This window comes from Gouania willdenowi, chromosome 17, assembly GCF_900634775.1.
Source record: "Gouania willdenowi chromosome 17, fGouWil2.1, whole genome shotgun sequence".
NCBI classification, from domain to species: Eukaryota; Metazoa; Chordata; class Actinopteri; order Blenniiformes; family Gobiesocidae; genus Gouania; species Gouania willdenowi.
This window is the reverse complement of record NC_041060.1, coordinates 13,190,936-13,209,749: the sequence shown is the minus strand read 5'-3', so window position 1 is coordinate 13,209,749 and position 18,814 is coordinate 13,190,936. Positions and strand designations below refer to the sequence as shown.

The following is an 18,814-nucleotide window of genomic DNA, read 5'->3' as shown; positions in this document are numbered from 1 at the left end:
CGACCTCAAGGTTGAAAAACACTGCATTAAGCCATAAAACTTGAATTTACACTAAATATGTGCAGGATAAGAACACTTCTCCTATCTACCACTAGAGAAAACCACTTTGGCTTAAAAAAATAAATAAAAAAAAGAAGAGAGCAGTTGTTCTCTGAATGTAAACAAAAGCAGAAGGAAAATGGAATAACAAATAGTGCTAGTGTGGGAAGATTTTTGCATATAAAAATATATATATATTTAATCTGAAAAAAAATCACAACAGGAGTCAAGTATATTCATAGTTAGTATAAATATAAAATGAAATATAACAAACTAAAAAATAAGTCTAGGGTAGGACTGTTCATCTGCAGTCCTGAAGGTCTCCAATCTCTAGTTTGCCTAATTGGTCCTAATACATGGCTGCATAACAATATATTACATTTAGGTATGTTGAAGGGGGACAACGTGGAGATGAGAAATGAAGCAGATTTAAACTAACAGCCTGTTACACAGACAAACATGCAGAACTGCCAAAAGCACAAGCCAACAACACCGTGATGGCAGTTTTAACCATTTATTAATGTGAAAACATGCTTCAGCAAAAACGATCACAGGATGATGTTCCTGCATCAAGTGAGTCGCTAAACACATGAATAACAGTCATGCTGAAAGACCGACGTGAAGGAGATGTTTCTACTATCTTTGTCTTACTCTACTTTCCACTCAAAGAAGAAGAAGGAATGGGTTCCAACAGAGGAACAGTATGACAACAACCTAGCGCACATTAGGAGATGGTTTCTAGAGAAGCTCTATAGGGTCTTTCTTACTGCTCGTATACGTTGCTGTGCTGAGACTATCTCTGCTATCTGAGAAAGAAAACCTCTTAAAGAAGAACAGGACATTTCAGACTGTTGCTGTGACCATCAATCAAGATGATGATGATGAAGAAGACATCATGCATTGGCCCCCGCTTGTCCCGCCTCCTTGACACGCCCATCCTCCTCCGTGGCCTGCGTAGCAGCCTGAGCGGGGGACGGGCTGGAGTGTCGCTGGCGTCTCATGAAGGGGAACACGCTGAGAAGTAGACAGAAAACTACAAAAGTGAGCTTAGATGGATATTTAATACGTAAGAGAGGAGGTTAGATAGTGTTTCACCTTTTTTTGGTTTCCTGGGGAACAATAGCCTTGGCCAGCATGTTTTTGTACAGGTCAGACTTCAGATACCTTGGATAAGAGTCCTATACACACATACATAGATATAGACAGTGTAGACATGGAAAAATAAAACAAGTGAAACAAAGAGATTTCTTCAACGCACCATTTCCTTTAGTGTATAGAGTACACAGTAGATATCTGATGACGATCAATGAATAGAAGGGCTTTAAAGGTCACCTGTATCAAATTTTATTTGCAAGCTCTGTCAAAAGATCATTATGTAATACTAGACTCAAGATTTATGTCACATCCAACCAAACATGGCTTCTCCCCATGAATTGTATTTTAATCCTCCTATTATCTTTAGGGTTAGTTTGACCCTATCCAATGTTCCTCATTGAAATATAATAGTTGACTTTTTTTTTTTTTGCGCCATATTTCATGACTTTTCCTAATTTGACGGGTACAATTGATTAAGCATAAAATCATGATAATATTTTTTATGTGCTGTCCTCTGGGGTCAATTTCACCACAAGCTGTTTTAGCTGTGTAAAACAGCAATGACAATATCCTCATTTTGGAACAGCTCTTTCATAGTAAAGTGATGTAGAGGAGGATGTGTTTGAGACAGATGACTTTATCGTAAATAACTATGTCACAAAAAAAGGATATAAAAATAAGTGCGTAAGTAAGATTTTCAAGATACACTAACGCTAAAACTGAAGGTTTGACCGGATGGAGCTCATATTACGTATATACTGAGCTACTCCAAGGGAACTCAGTTTAGAACCTGCCTTTTTCCCCCTTCTCCCTTCCTTTCCTCTTGTTTTTTTGTGTTCTTTGCTCTAACTACCAAGGTAAATTCCTTGTGTTGTTTTTTAAACTATACCTGGCGAATAAAATCTGTTCTGATTCTGATTTTGATTCTGATAACCACAACCAATACAACACATTCTCACTCCCAACTCGTCACATATCGACGTTCGGGAGAGTACCTTTGGCATCACTGTGTGACGCTAATGGTCAGCCCATGGACACTCTTGTTTTTATGACATTTCTAGTGAGAAATGTACCCATAACTTATGGTTGTTATGTTAGGTTTAGGGTTAGAAGTCTTATTTTGAAAAGTTGCGGTGAAAAAAAGCTTACGGACCCTTAGCGTCACATAGTGACGCCGAAGGGTCATTCCGTAATGTCGATATGTGACGAGTTGGGAGTGAGACTGGGTTGACCAACTGGGTTCATACTCTGGTGGTCATTAATGTTGTCAGTAAATTTGAGAAGATTATAATGAAAATGTATTTAAAAAGTTTTGCTGGAGAACAGGTCAAGGCTTAATTATCAAGGGGTACTGGACAACTATTTTCCTAAAATCATTTTCTGGAGGCAAATATGTGTGGGGTGAGAATGACCCCAAGGGTCAAATGTCCCTTTATGTGTAAAGGGCCAGTTTGGTCTCTCACCTTCTTCATGAGGAAGTAAATGTGCATCTGTGCATCATCCATGACAAAGCGATGCGGACGTTTAATCCCTTCCAGGGTTTTATACATAGTCTTACTGTCGATGTTGACCCAACGTGCAGCTCCAGGAGCCAAAAAATTCCTGGATCACCAAAAAATGAGAGTGAATAATGACAACATCAGCTCAATAACCCAGCAGACATTCCCAGAGTCAAACCATCAAAGGGTGTCAATAGAAACCACTGAGTCTAAAACCTTTAATCTGCCCCATTTATGAGACTAAGATAAATGTTCAACAAATAAATCTCATTTCACAAAGAGAACAAATCAATAACGTGCATATTAATACTTGTTTATCCTATCCAGAATCCCTCATTGTGGACCTTAGAGTGACGTTCAATGTCACACCTTCAATGGGAACCTAACTTTAGGACAAACCAATATGATATATTGCAGATCATTTATGATTTATTGTTCTGTTATTATATATTTTGATTGAACTATAAATCTATATTTATTTTTGAGCAATTCCCGCCTTCATTGCTAAACTGAAGACTGAAAGCCTTTTCATACAAGGCCCACTTAAGCCCACACTTTACCTTAATTACTGTAATAGAGCGAACATGCTCAACTGGACACCTACTTATAGATCTCATTCACTTTTTCTGAGATCCTTGAGTTCTCTCCATGTCGGATTTCTTCACAGGCCTGCCAGAAACACAAGTTCTCCGCTGAGAGCAGAGAGACACACAGTGAAGAACAAACCGACTAAAGAAGAATGCAAAACAATTACATTATAGGGAACATAGCACAGTACTTCAATATATTCCATTTTTAGTATTAGCAATAATTAGTATTTTATACAGAAGTTTAGTCCAGTAAGATGATTGAATTTGTATTTCCATTTGTTACTGTAATAATCTATTCCACACGATGGCGTCTTAGTGCCACATTAAAATAAAAAGGAATCTGAACACTACGACATTATAGTCGTAATATTTCAAGAATAGAGTCGTAATTTAATGAGAATAAATATTTAAAAAACTCATAACGGTATAGCGTTCCGTATTTCTGTTGAATTCCCTGTTGAAGTGAACGCAACTAACACCAATCACCCTTAAGTCGACCACTTCCTCCTCCACTAAAGAGACCATTTGCTCCAAATCAGTCTGGTTCTTTCATCGGAACAAACACAAACGTCTGCTAAGTGGCTTTAAAGTCCTTACACTGATAACAGTGTGTTGATGATGGTATTTCGCCATGTGTGAAACCTAAAGAAGTATAATCGCACTAAATACAGACAAGATCCTGTTTGTATTTCAATTTTGTTCTCATAAAATTACGACTTTGATCTCGAAATATCACAACTTTAATTTTGAAATATTATAACATTAATCTTCAAATATTATGACTTTAATCTCATTAAATTATGATGTTGTTAAGACATGACTTTATTCTCAAAATATTATGATTTTAATCTCGTAGTGCCCAGATTTTTTTATTTTAATGTGGCCCTAATACGCCATCGTAACCCCACATTATTATGAGACAAGTTATAAATAGGCAGTGGCTATCCGTATGGTTGCCGTATCAATAAACCGACATTCTATCCGTCCGCAGCGCCGCTCATTGGTCAGATTAGACCATGAGATAGGTCAGTCATTGGCCAGTTTAGGTTACGTGATAGGTCAGTCATTGGCCAGTTTAGATTACGTGATAGGTCAGTCATTGGCCAGTTTAGACCATGTGATAGGTCAGTCATTGGCCAGTTTAGGTCGCGTGATAGTTCAGTTTAGGTCGCGTGATAGGTCAGTCATAGGTCAGTTTCAGAGGTGGAAAGAGTACTGAAAATTTGTACTCAAGTACAAGTACTGTTACATTGCCTAAATTGTACTCAATTACAAGTAAAAGTACTGGTATTAAAAAAGTACTTAAGTAAAAGTACAAAGTACTCTTCTCAAAAACTACTCAAGTACAAATTACTTTTTAACTGTTGGAAGTTTTATTGCTTCGTCAATAGCAGGCATTTGAATCAATTCACCTGTATAAAATATACGTACAAAGCACATTTCTCAGATGAACAATGTATAGAAAAATGGCAAATTGTTTTGTAAAGAAATGTAAATATAAAACAGAAATTTTGTTTGTTAATAGAATGACAAAAATGTTTTTAAACCTGCATAGAACAGTTTAAACTTTGCCCAATACACTGTGAACAACAGGCAGGTAAGTGTCATACTGGCCAAGATATACTAGCCTGTCTGTCACATTTCACTTTCTGAACCTTTTGTTCAGTTTCAGCAAGAGCTGGTTTTCTAAGTTTGCCGAGCCTATCCGGCTTCGTTTGGCTGTGAAGAGTAGACCAGCACAGCTAAAAAGTCGTTCACATGCAGCAGAGGCAGGCAGGGCTGTGTTCAGCTTGAGAGAGAGCTTTTTAATGGCTGTGAAGGAGTGCAGCAGCTCCATGGTGTCTGTGGGGCAAGCAAGATAACCATCAAGCTCAACTGGACTTTGCAGCCTTTTGCAGATTGGTCTGGAGAAGAAATCATCTTCATCAGATGACTCTTTTTGCTGATTTGCACTCTCATGCTCCGTCGTTTCAAGATGTTGTTTGATGTATGTCAAGGCTGCAGGTACATAGCACAATTTTGTTATTTTAATTTCAGTGAATTATCCTTAACTCACAGACTTAAACCAGCTAAATCTCAAAAAGGATTCTTTGGTAGTAAGGACAGACCCTCAATAACTGACAACCTTTTAGGTGAGCGATGACTGAGATGTTATAAAGTAAACTCACTTACACATGTGTTCAAACATAACAATTCACAAAAATTGCAATCATATGAATCTTTTAAAAAATATGGCCTCACCAGCCTCTATTACATCTGCTCTGTCAGTCCAGGAAGTCTTGAACTTGGGTAAGAGAACTGCAGCTGCAGCCAACTCTGGATCCTCCATCATCGGTCCAAAACGCTTTTGAATCCCATTTTGCAGGGCTCTGATGAGTGGCACACATGTCTTGCTTGATGTCTCTAACCTGCTAAGTTTGGAGAGTAGTTGTTGGATTACAGGTAGCAGCCATCCCATGAAGGAAGTAAACTCAGACTGGAGGATGTTTGAAGCCTTCACCAGTGGCTTCATGGTGGTACAGTACTCCCTTAGGAATGCAACTTCTGCAGGACTCAACCTGTAAGATACAACAAAAAAACCCATCATGACTATAAAAATGGCAGAAACAGCACCACATTTGACACAGTTTTGTTTGGCAACCCTATTTGCTGAATAAGGACAGGTGGACTTGAGCTGCTGTTTAAAGTGAGTTTAAAGTTATTTTTTAATCATTGTTTGTTTAAATTATTTGCACTCTGAATTAATGTTTCACATTATTAACATGCTGCTAAAAAAAATCTAAACTCAGAATAATGTTTTGTGTTCTTATAAATTATGAAGAGACTTCATTTTTTCAACTGTCCATTAAAGAAAATGCATATAATTTGCAACCAAATTGGTAGGTGTCCAATTTTACTCACATTTTCACTTTGAACTCCTCACAAATGCTTCTGATGGAATCTTCCCCCTTCTCGTCAAGAATGCGTATTATCCTTTCAATGGCAAGGTAGGTTGAATTCCACCGTGTTGCATTAGGACGAATGATCTGTAGCTCACACTTGTCCTCTACCATTTCATTTGCCAAATGAGACCGGCCGGTTTTGTTCCAAATGGCCTGGCATTTTGCAAAGGTTGCACGGGAGAGCCTCTTGTAGGTGTCATTCATGCTCTCTGCCAGGGCAGCATCGGTTGTTGCCACAAGGTTAAGCAGGTGACATGCACATCGCTGATGAGGAGGGAGTTGATATTCCAAACCAGAGTCTTCATCAAGGATTGCACTTGTATCATGGTAGTCAATATGGTCAATCAGGTCAAGAGCATCTGGGTCAGCTTCTTCTTCATCTTCTTCTACATTATTTTGTGCCCCAAACATGTGGAAGGCCTTGATGAAGTTGGACCCACTATCAGTTGTGGTTCTTACAACTTTGCCTCTAATCTTGAATTGGCAATGGACATCATCAAGAGCACCAGCAAGCATGTCAAACGTGTGTGACCCTCTCAATCTTTTGCATGCTAGTGCTGCAGATCTTCTTTCCAGGGACTCCTCCTCTATCCAATGGCATGTAACACCAAGGAAACTTTTCTGATGAACTGACCAACAATCAGTAGTGGTAGCCACAAATTTGACTTTATCCAGTGTTGCAACCAATGTCTTCTTCATGTGATCAGCAGCTTCACAGATTCTGGCACGGACAGTAGGTCTGGAGATGACTTTGGCTTGAGGCTGTAATGTGGTAACCAATTCTTTGAAAGCAGGCAGTTCTACCACTGCAAATGGCTGTAGACCCTCACATATGAAATTGATGACAAGCTTGTCAACAGTTGCTTGTGGAACACGTTTGTTTGCAGCTCTCAACATCAGGTCTGGTAACTTGGCTTGTTTATTTTCTGAGAGCTTGTTTGGTGTGGCTGTTGTCTTTCGCTGATGAGATGTTGCAGCCACAGTGATGTACTGCTCAGTCTTTGATGGATGTTTCCTCTGTTGAGACAAATATGATCACACATCAGGTTCAAACACTACTTCATCACATCACTGATTAAAACCATGAGAAAACACATTTTATTTCAAATCATTCAACCAGAGTAATAATTTGAGCTAATCTTTGATCATTTAACATTGTATAAAAGTGATAAAATTTGGTTAAACTTTGCTGATATATTGCTGTATTTATTCATAAGTGTGAATCAATTTTGAAAGATCATTACAAAAAAAAATCTATTTCTGTATATATTATAAATTCTGCAATATGTATATTGTCTGTAAAAAGAGCAAAACCCAATGTATCAGTATTTAAATATTCTAACTCCCTTTTATCAGCATCAGCATAAAAAAAATCCAGTATCAGTCATGTCTTAAAAAAACAAAGAATGCAAAATATGTATAAATCAATGCTAAACGTTAGCCTAACGCTAGCTTAAATCTACCCTCCTTACCGACAAGCTAATGGCTATTTTCAGTGGTCAATTTTCAATTGATGCCATTTGTGTTTCATAACATAGCGTCCCCCTGGCTGCTAGCACAAAATATATGCCTGTTGAATTGCCAGTGAGTATCAAATAACTACAGATGTAATTCATTATTTATGTAAGAAAACCTTTCTAAAAATGATAATTAAATCATGCTTTTGCGTTACGTTAGCTAGCTCTGTCATCAGGCTAACCAACAGCAGCCTTATCTTAGCCAAACTAATAAACTTAACACACATGAAAAACAAGTACAGTTGTAAAACATCTTACCGCAATGTGTTTTTTTAGATTAGATGCTGAAGTTTTATAAGCCGATATGATCGTAGTGGTCAAACAAAGTCTGCACTGCATCTGGACGCTGTCTCCCTTTTTCCCTTTGTACAAGAAAAATTCCTCCAAGTACGGCCACGGGCACTCGGACTCGTCTTCCGACTTTTCACCATCATTTTCACTGTTTGCAGTGTTGTCTTCTGCCTCCATTCGGCTTCTCTGCTCGGCTTCTCTGTTCCGCTTCTTTGCTCCGCTTCTTTGCTCCGCTTCTTTGCTCCGCTTCTGTTCTCTGCTCCTCTTCTTCGCTTCTTTGCTGCGCTGTCTATGTTACCTTCAGGGACTGCTACGGCAACGGACTTTCCTATGTTACGTTAACTGGCGCCAATTAATAGCGATTAGACGGCCTTCTTGGCTACAAAGATGTGGATGAAAGTATGGTCGTTGGGAGGTGCAAATTGAGGGCGTACTCAGTAGCGATTTATGATTTTAAAAGTAGCGAAGTAGATTACATGGTGTAAATTGTACTCCAGTATGAGTAAAATTACAAACTTGAAAAAGTTACTCTAAAAGTACAAGTACCCAAAAAATCTACTTAATTACAGTAACGTGAGTATTTGTAATCCGTTACTTCCACCTCTGGTCATAGGTCAGTTTAGGTCACGTGATAGGTCAGTCATTGGTCAATTTAGGTCACGTGATAGGTCAGTTTAGGTCATGTGATAGGTCAGTCATAGGTCAGTTTAGGTCACGTGATAGGTTAGTCATTGGTCAGTTTAGGTCATGTGATAGGTCAGTCATTGGCCAGTTTAGGTTACGTGACTGAGACTAAACCTAATCCTAAAAATTGTTGCGATATAGGGTTATAACCTAACCCTAACCCTAACCCTAAGACGCTACGTACGTGTACTTTGGTACCAATAGCAACAGGGGTTGTTCGTACGGCCACCTTACAAATAGACACTTTCTTATAAATAACAACAGCGACTGCACTTCTGCTTCTCACCACTGAACTCTTTTTCTAAGTATGTCATGAACTCTTTTCTTCCCATCGTGTCACTTAGAAGCTCCATGAAGCTGAAGCTCCAGCGCTCCACGCGTAGGCGAGTCGGTACGGGCACGCTGGTTAAAGACACAATAAAACATCATGACACACACACACACACACACACAGGTGTGGAATCAGCGATTAATTGTAGAACACTTCAGAATAGGACGTGTTTCTCACACGTCAGCGTTCATCGTCCAGTGTGCGGCATCATCAGAGATCCACGGGTTACTGGGAAGGCAGCCTTGCATTATGGGATCGTGGTTCTGGTACTGCTCGCTGTGCTTTAAAAAACTGCAGATTCGTACAGAAATGCCAAACCACGGGCACACACATACACGAATATAAGAATCCAAGCACACACACACACAGTGTTATTGTATTAGAGCATCAGATCAAAAGAGTTAATGGACACTAATTCCAACTTGCCTCAGGAAGCCTCCATTAGTGACTCTTAAAGTGGGAGCACTAAGCTCTATATGTGTGTGTGTGTGTGTGTGTGTGTGTGTGTGTGTGTGTGTGTGTGCGCGGGCACATGCATTAGTATGGTGGTCTTTGTGTGTATTGCTGCTTGTGAACCATCATCAAACTGACACATACCCTTCCAGGCAGTTGGACGACTTCACGCGGTTTCTTCCGAGGGCTCGTTGACACGCTTCAATCTGTTCACAATGTTCACCGTGAACGACCCCACAAATCATTAAAATGTAGATATTTTGGATTGCGTGAGGTGTTTACTTACCTCTCTTTTGTAGAAGTCACTGTTCTAGTTCTGTAAAGAGTAAAACAGATTCATTGCACAGGGGTTAAGCACTGAGTGCAGTTATAGAGAGCATTACAGTATATCATGTTGCACCGCTACAGTCACTGTCAGTAGTTTAAGACATTTATGTCTGTATGGAATGATTGCTTAACCTTCCTATTATCCTTGGGGTCAATTTGACCCCATTCAATGTTTATTAATCAAAAATTAATAGTTGACTTTATTTTTATTTTTTGCTTCGTAATTTATGACTTTTCCTAGTTTGATGGGTACAATTGAATAAGCATACAATTATCATGATTATATTTTTTCAATGTGCTGAACATGCATGCATTGGGGTCAATTTGACCTGAAGCTGTTTTAGCTGTGTAAAATGTGTCTGTCTGTACATTTTTGCTACATTATTCCAATTTCTGCCATTATATGCACATTTTGTCCACTTTCAAGACATTTTTGGCACTTATAAACCCTTTCCACCACTTTTCCCACCTAATGTCACATATGTTCACCCATTATTGTCACTATTAACCTCTTTTCACCATATTGCATGCTTATTTCCACCAATTTAACCACACTCATGCCCATTATTTGCCAGTTTAAACTAATTGTTCCTACTTTTTAAATTGCATTACCCCAACCCCCTCTCCTCCCATTTCTGCCACTTTTCAATTGATTAAGCATACTAGTATTATCATGATGATATTTTATCCATGTGCTGAACATATATTGCACAAATTGGCGTTGCTCTGGGGTCAGTTTGACCCCAAGCTGTTTTAGCTGTGTAAAAACTTGTGTGACCTTACATCTCCACACCTGCAGGTGCAGAGTTGATACTTTTGAGTTGATTTGAGAAGTTTTGGATGAAAGATTTTCAAGATACACTAACACTAAAACTGAAAGTTACTAATAGGGTTCCTACTCTTGTGGTCATTCATGTTGCCAGTAAATTTGAGATGATTTGGAGGAAAAATATTAAAGATACAATAAATTAATTCTAATTTAAAAGTTTGGCCTGATGGCGGCACGAGACAACAGGCCAATAGTTTTATTATCAAGGGGTTATTTATGTATTAAACAAATAAACAGAAAAACAAAAAAACAAAAAAAAAAACTTGGTTAATCATTTTCTGGAGGTAAATATCCTTGGGGTCAATTTGACCCCATTCAATGTTTATGTTATTTTTGCTTCATTGTTCATGACTTTTTCCTAATTTGATGGGTACAATTGATAAAGCATAAACATATTATGATGATTAGGGATGCCCCAATAGAACTTTTTCACGTCCGCTATTGCAGCCTCGAGTATTGGTCGAAACCGATATCGATCCGATACGATATCAGCACAAATCATACATTCTTTTATGACTTATTTTGTAGTGTGGAATGTTAGAAAAGGCTTGATCAAGTGATGTTACTCAAACAGAGAACAACACGTAGGTATGATAAAAACTGACCTGTGTATTATTAACCAATTGGTTACATACATTTTAACCTTCAACATAATATCTACGGTATTCTACAATTTTAGATTTTAGATGCAGTCCGATAAATTCCAATATTCGTTTTATGGCTGCTATTGGGCCGGTATCCGATCTTAATATTGGATCGAGACACCCCTAATGATGATATTTTTTTAAATGTACTGAACACATATTGCACGCATTGGTGTTCCTCTGGGGTCAATTTGACCCCAAGCTGTTTTAGCTGTGTAAATTTGAGAAGATTTGGATGAAAACTATTCAATATAAATTCATTTTAATTTAAAAGTTTGGCCTAATGGTGGCGCTAGAGAAGATTTCATCCCCAAGGGTCTATTTATCTATTCAACAACTAAACAAACAAACAAAAAAAAAAAAACCATGGTCAACAATTTTCTGACAATCATTTTCTGGAGACAAATATCTCTGGGGTCAGATTGACCCCAAGGGTAAAATGTGTTAAAATATATTGTGATGAGTCATCGTTCAATGCGAGGGAATATAAAAGACGTCAATATTAAAACATTCTGTTTTTTAATTATGATATAATGCAGCTGACTTGTGCACTTACTTTCACATATTTCCGGGAGCGAAACATTTCAATGAAAGCAATAGAAAAGGAGACAGATAGATGTGTTTACATTTTAAGATGTTGGATCAAATCTAACGTGTAAAGATGTGTAATAAGGTCACTGACCAGCGTCACCCGTAAGTTATTTGGTCGCTCCAGACCGGCGTCCAATATATTTGGCATCCCAGGCTGAGGAATAAAAAAAGAAAACAACACATGTACACGTTGTGAAATCTTTGTTGTGTCTGCTTGTGCTGTGTGTGCTGCGTGTGCGTGTGTGCGTGTGTGTCTATATGCATGTGAGCGAGCACTTGTTCTTTCATGAGCTTTCCACTCTGTTAGCTCTGACTTTTATTCCCAGGTTTCTTTCTTTTTCTCCAAGCCCTCGTCCCTAATTCACAAGGTCAGATGAAGATGGAGGAGTTCCATCCTCCAAATCACTGTCCTCTGTTTGACTCTCTCCCTCTCCTGCCCGGGTTACCCCACCAATCATCAGTTCATTTCCTCTTACCCTTTGATTTCTTTTTTTTTCTGTCTAGAAATGCCATGAAATGTGGCATTTAGACAGAAAAAAAAACATTTTATACATGTGGTGAGTCTCCCCCCCCCTCTATCTCTCTCTCTCTCTCTCTCTCTCTCTCTCTCTCTCTCCCACTGTTGTTTCTTGTCAGCTGAAGCTTTTAACAGATAAGCTGAATATTTCATGCTAAAGGCAGTCAGCAACTGTGGTGCACCATTGGTGGTTTCATAGGCCTGAGGTACAGCATAATATACTCATCTCAAATACACTAGAAACATGGCGCTGTTTGATAATCACACTGTGAAAAATGTACAAAATACACAAAGACAATCTATGAAACAATATATAGTATAATAAAATATAATATGAGAGTGCTGTATAGAATAATATAGCATGGCATAGTATAATATAGTACAGTACAAAACAGAAGTATTCTATACTATAGAGCCCATTATATTACTATACTATAGCATAGCATAGTAGGATATAGTATAATATGACAATATACTATACAATACATGTGGAAGTATTGTATATATATATTTTTATTGTAAATATCAGTATACTGTGTGTTTAATTTTTATTCCATGTAATTTATTAACATACTTTTAATTTACAGTATTTTGTGAATTTTGTACGTACTGTACATACATATATCTATGGGTATGTGGGTTTCTATATACATATATATGCGTACATTCTAATTTTTTCTTTTTGCTCTGTTTGACTACATGATTGTTGCTATTATACCCACTATTACTAACATTGCTACTGTTATTATTTACTTATTTGGTTTAACCTTGATCCTGTTTTTTTTTTTTTTATGCACTTAATTGCTGTACCAAATGTGTAAATCTTTGTTCATTGAGTACCAAAAATGTGCACTAAAAAGAAAAAAGCATTGTATATCAGGGCATCTCGATATGATATTAATCGGTTTGATATCAGCAAAAAAAAAAAAAAAACCCAAAAAAACAAGCATCAGATTATATCAGCCTGCATTTAAAATCTGTAGTTTAAAAGATACTGTTTTATTCAGGTTATTTTTCAGGTTCTTTTATTTAATTTATTTATTTCATTTATTCAACTGTAGAATATTCTCATGTTTAGGTTCAAATTTATGAAACTCATTGTTTAATAATAAATGGGTCAGTTTTTCTCATCACTACTGTTGCTGACTATTGTTCTCTGAGTAACATTATATCACTTGATCAAGTGTTCTCTAATACAGGGGTTCTCAACTGGTCTCACCCTGGGACCCACATTTTGCCACGGTCATTAAATCGCGACCCACTTTTTTTTTTCTTTTTAGAATTCAACCAACCAAATTTAGTTTTTAAAAAATAGCTGTTGAAAACACACATATATATCATCTTTTTAAAAACATAAATCTATATATTTTCCTGTGTAACACGCATTTCACAGCAAGTCTGTCAAAAGAAAAGTTTCTTTTAAAATAAAAGACAAGTCCAATTTGAGAGGTACTTATTTTTGACCAGCTGTCCGTGACCCACCCAGTACAGGTAAGCGACCCATTTTTGGATCCCGACCCACCAGTTGAGAATCACTGCTCTAATAATCCACAACACAAAATAAGTAAAAAGTGATATTGGATCAGTTAATTGATTGTATAGTATAGTATCAAACAATACAGTATAGTACAGTACAGTATGTTATAGTGTAGTAAAGTACTGTATAGTAGTATAATATAGTAACGTACAGTATACAATAGTGTATATATACAGTGCTGGTACATGATAAAGTGCCATGGCTAATGTGGTAAAACATTAACTTACTGCAGGTCTGTTAATGAGCCAATAAGCCTGTTCCTGACACTCCAGAACAATACGGTCAGCCTTCCGCCGCTGTTTGGATGCTCTGCACATAAATCACAAATTAGCTATCTGGGTTTGGCAAATGGTGTAATAGATTAGGTATTCATGTGTGTGTACCTCAGTTGCTCTCTGGCTTGCATCACCACAAAGTCCCAGGTGTGGTTGATCCGTTTGTGTAACAGACTGTACCTCTCCTAAAGCAGCAAGAACAAATCATAAATTGGGCCCTTTGCCCATGTATTTGTCACTGCATCATTAACAGTGTATGTGTAATCTCTGTTTTTTTTTAATATGGGAGAACAGACAAACTGTTACATTTCCCTCACCTTCTCATACTCCATCAGTTCTCCTTGTTTCCTTATGTTCTTTTTGGCCAGATAAATGGCTAATTTGTCGCAAGAAAGGAACAAACAAAAAAAAACACAAAAAAAGATATTAAAAACACAGAAAAAAAAAAGATTTATGCATTTTAATTTAGACACCCTTCTTGTGTATGGGGTGCTGAATGTAAAAAGTCTGCCATCTTTTTCATAGCCGATATATTTTGAACATTTAGCTCATTTTTCTTTAATTTGAGACAAATTCATATATAATTCACATAATTCATTTATATGATTGTTAAAAATGTGTAAACATTACAATGAATTACAAATGTAAAAGTTAAACGTAATATTAAATTTAAATCAAAATATTTAAATTTAAATGCTAAAACTAAATCTAAATGTTAAATCGCTCACCAAGTGTAAAGCTAAATGATGCACTGAAGTGCCTACTTTGCATAATTTCTAAACATTTAGCTTTACACTTGGTGACTGATTTAACATTTATATCTATATTTAACATTTAGATTTAGATTCACCATTTAGATTTAGATTCACCGTTTAGATTTATTTTTCATGTGTACATATTTGTAACAATGATATAGAACATGCTGTTTTACATGAATTTTTGTCTCAAATGAAAGCAAAATTAGCTAAATGTTCAAAATATGTCGGTTATGAAAAGCACCCCATACTTGTGTCATAGTATTTTATATTCATTTTTTAACTCTTACCATAGTCTAGCTCTGTCGCGGGCCATTGGGTGCTCGTCCAAAAGTAAGGAGTCTGAAAAACAAGTCAGCTTTTTTTTTTTCTAAATGATGTGTTGTCGTGTGATGATTGAGTAGCAGCAGTGAGTGGCAGATGGATGAGGGATTAGGCAGTGGACTAAACGATAAACATATATACTGTATATAGAAATGCATTAATAGAGAGGGAGCTAAAAACAGTGAGGGTGAAAGCAGTGTCTGACCTGAAAACGGTAAGGTGACTCATCTCGACGTAACACAAGGGACCTTGGCTCCTTCAGAGGGTAAATGTATCCATATTTCACAAGCAAATTGCCAAGGTGCAGAGCCTCTGTTGAGTAGAAAACTCATGTCTACAAATGTTTGGAACCCAGGGGAGTTACAATTTGACATTTTAAAGGGTTGCACGTGGTCTAATTTCATATAGGGCAGCTAGAGGCCACGTAACAGCAAAAGTGGATTTGAGGTAGGGGTCATGGTTGGTGACAATTAGGCAAGGCGAGGCAAATGTATTTGTATAGTGCATTTCGTACCCAAGGCAACTCATTGTGCTTTACGTGATCAAAAAGTGCCACAGAAACATTCAACAGCTTAAAAATCATTAAGGGCATTAAAATCAGTAGTAAAAACGATAAAAGCATGGACCAGTTTCTCCTGATCTTTCTGAGTCGATAAACCTTTCACTCTGGAGATGTTCTTTAGGTGGTAGAAGCTGTTTTTGTGATGAATTTGATCTGACTGCTGAATGTCAGATCTGAGTCGATCAGAACACCAAGATTTTTGACTTGGTCTTTAGCTTTTAAAGATCGATACTCAAGATACTTGCTGACAGCAGTCCTTTTTTCCTTGTTACCAAAGACAATCACCTCCATCTTGTCATGATTTAGTTGAAGGAAGTTTTCACTCATCCAGCAGTTTACTTTTTCTAAGCAGTCACACAACACCTCTATGGGACCTTAGTCATCTGGGTTCAGTGATAAATATAGTTGTGTGTCATCTGCATAGCTCTGATAAACAACCTTACAGTTCTGTAAAATGTGTCCTAAAGGAAGCATATAAAGGCTAAACAGAAGGGGTCCAAGAACAGAGCCCTGAGGAACCCCACAGGACATTGTGAAAAATTAAATTATATTTAAAACAAAAACAAAACAACAACGGCATAAAAAACACAACAATGAAAACAAAATTTTGTAAATAAAAGTACGTTCTCAATTAGTAAACTTTAAATTCAATGAATCACAATTACTGAGCCTGAAATAAATAACCCCATAAAACGTAACCTTCCTCTTGTGTTAGCTTTCTGTTAGCATCTGTTATAATAGCGGGTCGGTTGTAACCCATGTCCTTAAATCAGCTGTAAAATTCACTAAAAAATATTATCTATCATCCAATTTGTTTCTCATTTCTTGGTTTCAGTGTTAAGCTTCGTTATCCATGAAAATATTGGTACTAATATTTTTAGTGTGTGCGTCTGAGCCGTTTTTCTGTCAGTATACCCCTTAATTTCATTTTTCAAATAAATGGTAAAATAATCCTCACGTAAACTGACAGGTAGTGGAAAAACATGATCTGAAACATATTTGATTAATTACATATTTGCAAGCCATAGAACTGTAACATGGTTCCTCAATTTTGTGTTTAATTAAATTGTAATTAACATACCAATTGCAAAGTCAATTATCTGAACTCAATTACTGACTCAATTATGAATACAACAGCAACTGATTCTTTCAATTATAATTACGTTGTAATTGTAATTAATTATCAATGGTACGGTGGCTGAGAACTGCAAAACACATTTACAAATGCCACATCAAATGCACAATTTTGAAAACCCTGTTACAGTACGCCATTGTAAATCTGTTTTAACATTTGTAAAAGCATTTTGCAATTTGTAAATTTTTTTTTAGATAATTATGTAAATTTGTTTTCAAAATTGTACATTTGTTGTGGCATTTGTAAATGTGTCTTGGACTTCTCAACCACCATAGTCCTGGCAGCAGTACATAAAACAAGTTTACAGTGTCAAAATAATACTAAAATGTTCTTAAAACAAATTAATAGCACAAAAGACAAGTGCTGTACATGAAAAACAATTAAAAAAAAGTAGTCACAGAGTCATATATCTTTATCCAACTGATAAAGCTTTCACTGCACACCACCCAACTCATGTTTAGAGCTCCGACATTATGACACCAAAGGTCAACTTTCCTAAACTCTTATTTATTTACGGCGATGTATACGAATCTCATGGGAGAGTCTTCACAGGGACGCTAATTAAATCCAGATCCACAGGTGAGTTCATCAAACCTGAACCTACTGGGGAATCACGCAATCCCTGTTTACTGGAAACAACCTCCAGCGTCAAGCGTGCATAAATCTGCACCACGTCAGCTGCAGGGAAAACACTATAACCTGGCAACCCACTGGCAAGGAAACACAAGCTGGTCACTCTCAGGCGTGGAATCATCACCACACACGCACACACACACACACACACACACACACACACACACACACACACACGCACACACACACACACACACACACACACACACACACACACACACACACACAGGGTGATGGTACACTCACCCTCCTCGGATATACAGTATTTCTGGATCAACCAGGTGATTATATCATGGCCTGTAAAAAAAAAAAAAAAAAAAGATAAAAAAGATTTATCAGAGAGGAAAAGGAAAGAGAAGAAAAAAATAAATAAAACAACTTTTTTCCACTGAGTGCACTCTCCCAAAATTTACTGCTGCATTATGCATGACTGCTGGGACCAGGGTTAGCTGCTTTGTGCCTCTTTGCACATGTGGACACTGACTCTACTCTAATGTACACTGACAATAGGACACACGCGCATGCACACATGTATGAATACACACCTGTCATTGCGTGTGGAATGACAGTTATAAGGAGTCTCTGGTTTCTCATCTTCATGCCCATGTCTGGGTCCTGCATGGCCACAATCACTTTCTCCATCTGGCAGAGAAACACACACACACACACACACACACACACACACACACACACACACACACACACACACACACACACACACACACACACACACACACGCACACACACACACAAACTTGCAGAAACACACAACACAGCTACAAGTTTTCCAAGAATTGAAGTTTGAATTATCAGGATGTTTATGTTGTAAAGTTGCACAGAATTATCCCATTGCTTGGATGGATTTTGGATCTAAATGCATCAAAAAAGCATTTAATTTGTTAGACATCAGTGTTCATTTGTGACTTGTTCCCAGTCTTACCTTCCTGAAGCACGCCATTTGTTCTTGTGGACAGCCTTCTTTGACCAGCAGTGTGTTGATGGTCATCTTGCAGGATGATCGCGAGCTCTCGGCGGGACGGCAAAGTGCAGAACTGGAGGAGAGGAGCCGGGGGCGCGCATTAGAGCGCGTGCACCGGTGTTTTCCTCTTTTTTTATTTCCCACCACCAGGCTGTCTTTTGCTCACCGAGAGCGCGCCCGGTAGATTAGAGTGGATTATATTAAAGTGTGTTTATTTATGTGAGATATTGCCAGTCATTATTTTTAAATGACATAGACTATGTTA

General features: G+C 37.5%; 1 protein-coding gene across 1 annotated transcript; it reads right to left on the bottom strand.

Annotated features, from left to right (window-relative positions):
* Positions 1 to 208: 208 nt before the first annotated feature.
* rgs11 (regulator of G protein signaling 11) lies at positions 209 to 18,619 on the bottom strand. Its single transcript, XM_028472731.1, has 17 exons — positions 18,511 to 18,619; positions 18,116 to 18,212; positions 17,817 to 17,867; positions 15,446 to 15,552; positions 15,207 to 15,258; positions 14,479 to 14,537; positions 14,270 to 14,346; positions 14,114 to 14,195; positions 11,924 to 11,986; positions 9,728 to 9,751; positions 9,586 to 9,647; positions 9,166 to 9,279; positions 8,944 to 9,059; positions 3,238 to 3,325; positions 2,598 to 2,736; positions 1,135 to 1,217; positions 209 to 1,053 (listed from the first exon to the last, which is right to left on the bottom strand). Exons 1-17 carry the CDS (start codon positions 18,574 to 18,576, stop codon positions 933 to 935), a joined length of 1,401 nt encoding a protein of 466 aa, XP_028328532.1. The 5' UTR covers positions 18,577 to 18,619; the 3' UTR covers positions 209 to 932.
* Positions 18,620 to 18,814: the final 195 nt, after the last annotated feature.